This window comes from Neopsephotus bourkii, unplaced genomic scaffold (assembly GCF_033783945.1).
Source record: "Neopsephotus bourkii isolate Nb327-2 ecotype Australia unplaced genomic scaffold, CSIRO-AGI_Nbou_v1 NB_1500, whole genome shotgun sequence".
Taxonomy (NCBI): domain Eukaryota; kingdom Metazoa; phylum Chordata; class Aves; order Psittaciformes; family Psittacidae; genus Neopsephotus; species Neopsephotus bourkii.
The window spans coordinates 510,980-518,526 of record NW_026901976.1 but is presented as its reverse complement, the minus strand read 5'-3'; the positions used below and the strand labels follow the sequence as shown (position 1 = coordinate 518,526).

At 39.7% G+C, this 7,547-nt stretch overlaps 1 protein-coding gene across 1 annotated transcript; it reads left to right on the top strand.

The window, feature by feature from the left end:
• Window positions 1-1,518: 1,518 nt before the first annotated feature.
• On the top strand, window positions 1,519-6,985 carry LOC133220994 (arylacetamide deacetylase-like 4). Its single transcript, XM_061369519.1, has 4 exons — window positions 1,519-1,685; window positions 4,136-4,352; window positions 5,134-5,197; window positions 6,040-6,985. The coding sequence occupies exons 1-4, from the start codon at window positions 1,530-1,532 to the stop codon at window positions 6,824-6,826; spliced, it is 1,224 nt and encodes a 407-aa protein (XP_061225503.1). The 5' UTR covers window positions 1,519-1,529; the 3' UTR covers window positions 6,827-6,985.
• The last annotated feature ends 562 nt before the right edge of the window (window positions 6,986-7,547 follow it).

The window sequence follows — 7,547 nt, the reverse complement described above, 5'->3', positions numbered from 1 at the left end:
ACCCATTCCATTTCCCCCCGATGGCCGAACCACCAGCATGCCTATCACCAGCATCCCTCACCCAGCTGGGCAATGTGCAATTGCCACAAAGAATAAACCAAAAGGAAGCAAACTTCATCCTCAGCATGTAAGCAGCCCTTGGCAAGGCAGGGAGAGGGAAGAGGGTCATTGGGACAGGAAAGCCTGCAAAGAGGTGTTGGATAAAACAAAGAATCAGTTTGGGCCCAGGGAGCAGAACATGCAATCAGTCACTTCTCAGAGAGCATGTTACCAGGCTGGGAAATTAAGTTCCTTCCTGTTTATTCTAAACAAATAATTTCTGAAGTCGGGAACCAAGCCTGAGGTCATCTTTCCTATGCAGGTCATGGATTATGCATTGTAAAGCTCTGAGGTTCTCTGTACTCAGTTTCATTTTAAGATACATCTCAAGGTCAGCTCATTCCTTGCACTCAAAGTGTTACACAGTCATTTTACCCCTATGGCTATTTTTCAGAGTAAGAATTTGTTGCCTTCACATTTTGAGCTGACTGGTAAAAAGACACCCAAAGGTAATACGAGCTGAAAACCTTTGCTTTGCAGAGTTTTCTGCTTCAGGTTAAATCTCATCACTAATAACCTGTGTACTGAAAAATCTGTTCATTCCAGAGGCAGGCACAGATCCTAAAGCTCACCACAGAGTACACAGAAAAGAGTAGGTTCCCCATGTCTAGTCAGTTGCTACCAGCACTGAAACCATGAAGTCCAGCTCTAGGCTTCATCAGCTGCAGTCACATTTCTACCTGGAATGACATCTGCAAGTAACATACTCATGAGAAGGTGGAGACTGCATACTCTAAGGCTCGACCAAGCCAAACATAAACCAACCAACCAACCAACCACAACAGTTGGTTCCAGGCTTCCACCTCCTGGAGAAAAGCTATCAAGGAAGATGAAGCAAGATGCAAACCATTGACACTTCAGGCTGCAACTGCTTCTGGTTCCGTTAGACTCAAGAACACAACAGCATAGCAGGGTACAGAATCAGTCATCAAAGGTGATTAAACGTGTTTGTGACACTGAAACCTTGATTTCACTAGAAGTCTGCAGAACTAAGGAGTGGAGGCGGAATAAATCAAGAAACTGAGCAGCTCTGAAGATGATTGCTAAGAAATCCTGTTCCACAGGAACTCAGGGGAACTTGGGAATAATACAGACCTGAGTGCATTCAAGAACCAGGCTCATAAAACTGACACTACGAATGATACACAAAGCACTGGTTCTATAGTGATGGGCACAGACCCAAAACATGTTCACTGCAAATCTGAAATACTTCTTATGCAAGTTTCTGCCAGGACTAATTGTTACTGTCTAATTGTATGCTTTGATTGCCACATGTTTCCATCTTCCTATTGGCATTTTTAAAAGCTGGATGATGGGATATGAGGAAAATTGCTAATCCCATGCCTTTAACCTTCAGAAATCCTTCAAAAGTCAGAGGGTGGAGGAAGCCACAGCTGGTTCTTCAGTTTGGTTCCTCACAGTACACTAAGATGGGATTGCTTCTAGTGATTTTTCTTACTGTTTCGACTTTCTTCGTGGCAATGGCATTCTACTATGAACACCCCAAAGCAAAAATCCCTCATGGATTTAGTCAGCGCCGAAAGCTTTACATTTTTCATTACGCCGTGAACTTTGGGTTTGGCCTTGTAAGTAAAACTTAATTCAAGCTGGAGTTTTTAATTTAATTTATGATAAAATGTTAACGGATTAATGAGGGGGTTCTTTCAGAGCTAATGTTTAAATATATTGCAAATACGCAACAGGATTAATCTGGCGATTGTGAGCACCACTGAAAATACCTTCAGCTCAGCAGGGTGTAACAGCCCCTGCTGCTTGCTATACAGCACCAGAGGCAACAATATGGGAAATAAAATCCTGCAAACTCTAATTCCCAGTTTTTAAGTATGCTTTAGCTTTCTGATCTGGTTGCCCCAGTGCTCAATGCAGTGCTGGAAGGCTTAAGCAGCTTACTGCACTGTGTATGTGGAACCTCTGCTCCGTGTAACACAGTGCTTATTTAGAGAATGAGCAACTAAATGATGTCTGTGATCTCAGTTCTCTTCTACAACTGTATCACTACCCCTGAGCCATCTGAAAGAGATTGTCCTTTGCCTTTCAATATGTCTACATGACTCTCTTTTATGAGACAGTACACATATGAAAGCTGTCTTTCTGTGTCATTGCTTTTGGCACATTTTTGATCCTCCCTTGTTTTTCACCTTCTTTCTTTCCAAAACTAAAATGAGATTTCTACTTGTCTTACTGTTTCGCCAATTATGCTTTCCTGGATTAAGTGTTGCCACTATCATTTTAAAAACACTTCTGTGAAACCTAAATCAAGCTTCTTTTCTTTTGGTTCTTTAAACTGGAAAAAACCCTTCCGTTTCTTTGGCTTGCTCATTATGTTTCACCTCAGCTCCACCCTCCGGCATTGTTTCTTCCCTCCCTTTCCATGCTACACTGCTTGTTAAGCTTTGTTTGAAGCAAGAAAACTCCTAAGAATGTGACTCATTGTGTCTCTTGAGAGGTGCCCCACCAAGGCCTCAACATTACCACTACGCTAAAGCAATGCAACAAAACGGTAGTAACAGAAGTCAAATTACATTTTCTTACATCTACTGTACAAAGTGTACTTCCACATTTTCAAAACACTGTGTGAAGGCTCTTTATCCATCAAAGTTTAACTTTGTATAACTCATTTGTAAAAAGCTAAACTGCAGGATTTAAAAATTTACTGGTGATTAATGTAGTTTTAAACTGCTAATCTTATAATTCGGTATCCTTTCTGCTGGCCAGAGAGAGGCCAGCACTGTACCACATTACCTCAAAGGAGCACAAAGAGAAGAATATTTATAGAATAACAGAATCATTGAATCATAGAACAGTTTGGGTTGGAAGCGACCTTAAAGTTCATTTAATCCAACCCCCTGCAATGAGCAGGAACATCTTCAACTAGACCTGGTTGCCTTGAACCACATCCAGACTGGCCTGGACTGACTCTTATGTATGGTTCTACGAAAGTTCAAATGCAAGTAAAGTCTGAGTCATGAGGCAACTCTTAGTATTGCTGTTAGGCCAGTTACTTGTGCCGAACTAGCCAAACCCTTTCAAGGGATGACAACCCATGGTGTCAAAACTCCAGGGAACATTAAAATTTACCAGCACGTCCAGTCTTCAGCTGGGACAAAAGACGTATTTGAAGTCACTGGAGACAAACCAGTTTGAAGTACTTGTGCTCAAGAACAGACTTTATGAAGAAATTACTCCATTCACCTGTAAGGATCTGCTTCAGTAAGACCAGCTGCATCTTATGGTTAATAGAACTTCTTCACTGAAAAATCTATTAACTCATCCTTTATTTTTTCATTTAATTTCAGCCTATAAGAAGCTACACAATAGCCAGGGGACTTATGACTGATCCTGTCTAGGAAATAGGCTGATTAAATTATGCTACCTACTGTGTTAATAGTTCTGTATGCTGCCTGTACCCAGCATTTAGTCAGACAGACTGGCACAGTGCAATTCTGTTGAGTTCTGCGCTGTACCTGGTAGGCTTTTGTACCTGTGTGAAAAGCACAGAGGACCCTAACTCCAGGGCTTTTTTCCTGCTGATAAAAACTAAGCCAGGATTTCACCACTGAAGAATTAAATCATTTGCAAACCACCATGCTCTCATCTAACACTTCTAACATAACCTAGAAATTACCACCAAAGCTAGCCCCACGTTCTGCCACATAGTACTGTTAACAGTTTTGCTAGAGACCTGAGATGGGATTAATGAGCCAAGTTATAGTACTTCTGTGCTGGCAACCCTCAGGCAGGCTCAAAGGCCTTGCTTTTGGAGGAGCATGGACACAAGGCAGCTCCAGAATATAAAATCATCCATCTTCTCCAATCTACTGCTCTTTGAACTTCAAGTGTCGTTAGGTATGACATTACAATTGAGATATATCCAAATCATCTCCGTAACTGGCCACTTCATCGTAAGAGCCATCAGGAGTCTGAACTAACCATGTAATTGTAAATGTTTCATGATCAATCCCCAGGTAAGAAGGAAATGTGCACTGATTTGTGGTTTCTTTCCCTTTATTAACAGGCAAAAGTTTTGGAAAAAGTAGGTATCACCTCAGAGGTGGATTTCCTCAGGGCTGTCATGGATGGAATACCACCATTAAGAGATAAACAACTTTTTATCAGGGACTTAAGGTTTGAAAAGGTTGAAGTAAGAATTTACCAGCCAAAATCATCAACTACTAGCCAAAGAAGAGGAATCCTGTATTTTCATGGAGGAGCTGGACTGTTTGGAAGTATTAGTAAGTAATATAAATATGAGCTATAACTACAGATAGATGTAGTTTCTGATCTGATATAGTATTTCTTAGATGACAAGAAGAGTTAGTAGGTGAAGCACTACATATAATAAAATTAATTTCAGGGCAGCAGAGTAATTTTATTTTCATGTAATAGGTATGTAAATTAAGAGTTAAATTGTCTTTATGCAGTTAGTATACCTAAAACATTTTTTCTCTGGTCATTCATAATACCTGTGTTCTTCCTTCTTCTCATTCCTGCACAGAAGAAAAGTTGAAAATCTCATTAGAATTTTATTTTTTATTTTAAAGAACCCGATTTATGTTGACATGTGTGTACAAGCTTGTGTGTATGTGCATATACTGCAGTCTGTTTTAATGGCAAAACAAGGAAAAGTACATTTTGGCATTTGAAATGGAGAGGCATAAGGGATTAGACAGTGGTTCATGCACAAGAAAATTCCTTGTGCTGGATTTAGCAGGGGGTTTGGTTTTGTTTGGGGCTTTTAAACAACTTATCACTTTCAATACTACTTTAGAAGTGGCAGCATTCATTCTATTCCTTAACTTCTTAAAAAGGAGAGTGAAGCAATGCATTGGTGTAAATTCCAGGTTTCTTAGTGCCAAGAAGATCCTACAGATGTAATATTGTGAACCATGCCCAGATCAGACCATGCCACAATAAGAGAATCACTGTAAGAATACAGATAAGAATTTCAGAATACTTGCATTCTACTCATTTTTAAAGCAAGGTACAATTCCGCTGAAATACTTCGTTTTACAGGGGCCTATGAAAGAACATGCCGCTATTTTGCCCGACAAAGCAATTCGGTGGTGGTGTCTGTTGGGTAAGTGGAGTCAATTCAGACATACAATGTGACAGCAATTCACGCCTCCCTTCTAGGCTTGAAGTCTGTAATGAACAGTTAGAGCAAAGTGCAGCTGAAAGCCAACACCGTGTTCCAAGTATCACTGCTTTTCATAAAAGCACAGTTGCCCAGAGAACTAATTACTCATCTTAGTAGGTGTTCTGAAGAAATGGTGGGGTATATCCACATGGATATCCACATTTAACCTGCAATCAACCTGAGATGAACATTCAAAGTCTTTTTTCTGACGAGCTATAATGCATTTTTAAAAGAACTGATTTCTAAGCGTTCAGGAAAAGAGTTGATGTTTTGGAAATGGATTAAATTCTGCCAATTACTATTTACATCCTAAAATACTTAAGGAATCATCAACTCTTTTTGATTCTGTTTATAAAGAATTCAGCTTATAGAAAACCACTGAAAACCTTTCAGATTTTCATTATCAATGTTCTGTGCTCATATTCCCTAACAAATTGTTGGGAAATGATCACTTGAATTTCTAAGTGGAATTGCTGATAACTGATTCATGCATACATCAGATCAGGTGCCTTGCCACCTAACCCTATGATAACTCAGCACATACCTAGAGTCAGCTAAAACATAAGTGAAGATGTATTCTGTAAAGATAGAATAGTGGACTAACCCCCCAAATATTAAAAATAGTAGTAAATAATCCATTAAAAGCAGTAATTATCTATTCCATTGCTGTAATTATTATCTCAGAGTACTTCCTATCTTCAGAAAGAAATATGTGAACGAAGGGATGACTAAGGGACATTCACTAGATATGACCATGTTTGAACACTCTCACCCTTGTTTAGGTATCGCTTAGCTCCTGAGCATCCATATCCAACACAGTTTGAGGACTGCCTTGCTGCCACCATCCACTTCATGAGGACTGCACAAGACTATGGAGTAGACCCTTCTCGTATTATTATCTGTGGAGATAGTAGTGGAGGTACAATCACTGCTGCTGTGGCCCAAGCACTGGTGAACAGACAAGATCTCCCAAAGCTGAGAGCACAAATCCTAATATATCCCTTTCTCCAGGGTTTGGACTTTGATTTGCCTTCTTACCAGCAGAATGAGGGGATGCCCATTTTGTTAAGGGAACGAGCCGTTTCTCTTGGTTTGAAGTATCTTAATATAAACTTGTCTGCCACAAAAACAGCATTTAAAGCATTTAAAGGCAATCATGTTCCAGAAGATTTGCTACTGAAGTATCGGAAATGGGTGAGTCCTGACATCATCCCCCCCGAGTTTAAAAGAAGAGGCTACACGCCGAGTACAACATATTCATTCTCAGAGGAAATCTATGCACTGGTCAAACCTATTTTTGACACTGTTTTTTCACCACTGCTAGCTGAAGACAGTGTTATTGCTCAGCTTCCTGAGGCTTTCATTTTGACCTGTGAATATGATGTGCTTAGAGACGATGGACTGCTCTACAAGAAACGATTAGAGGATCATGGTATAAAAGTGACCTGGTGCCATTTGCAAGAGGGATTCCATGGCACAGTATTATTAGCTCTTTGTGGTGCATTTTTGGCATTCCAATCTGGAAATAAAGGCCTGGAAAATATAGTACATTTTCTAAGATTGATGTAAAATCCATTTCTTGCTTTACTTTCCTGGTTCAAAAGATTGAATCCTTCATTGTTTTTAAAGACTTTTAAAAAACATCCTCAATTTTCTTTTTCTTAAATCATCATAATGAATTTCTGCATTGTATCTGTTCTCTTTTTACCCAATAAATTCATTTGTTGATGGCTTTTGCTTCATTTTCTCTTATGAGAAACAAAATCAGATGAACGTACCTTTCCTTCCTCTTCAGAGTTTTCTCCTGTACCTGTAAAACCCCATGGCAAGTGTTTTGCAATGCAGTTTGCCTCAACAAAGTTCTGGTAATATTAAAGCATGAACTGTGATTTGAGGAGAACTTGGGGCAGGTAACAGGGCATGAATCTACAGGTTAAAAGTGTGTAATGAACATGGTCAATGATTTACAGGTGAAAGCTGATGAAAGCTCAATTGAGGCAAGCTTAAAGAGAACTGAATGCTGCACTACAGATTGGAGCAGAGGCATAACAGAAAGAAGTGGAGGGAAAGGGAAACGGGTCAGGAAAAGGGAACTGGCCTGAAACTACAGATGTGATGAAAAGTATTATTTAAGGAACACAACATCCATTAGAAGAATTACACATACACCTTTTATATATAGATGGGAATGCACACTAATATGAGTTTATAAAGAGTCTGTATTGACTGGAGGCCTGTCTTTAGCAGGGAGCACTTTCTTATAAAGTGCTGTCATGATTTAAGCCCAGCC

What these genes read in the sequence shown, in the direction of transcription:
- LOC133220994 (XM_061369519.1), top strand. Translation starts at nt 1,530, where the DNA reads ATGGGATTGCTTCTAGTGATTTTTCTTACTGTTTCGACTTTCTTCGTG. An exon ending in TGGACTGTTTGGAAGTATTA is followed by an intron (nt 4,353 to 5,133) that starts GTAAGTAATATA and finishes TTCGTTTTACAG; the next exon opens with GGGCCTATGAAAGAACATGC. An exon ending in TCGGTGGTGGTGTCTGTTGG is followed by an intron (nt 5,198 to 6,039) that starts GTAAGTGGAGTC and finishes ACCCTTGTTTAG; the next exon opens with GTATCGCTTAGCTCCTGAGC.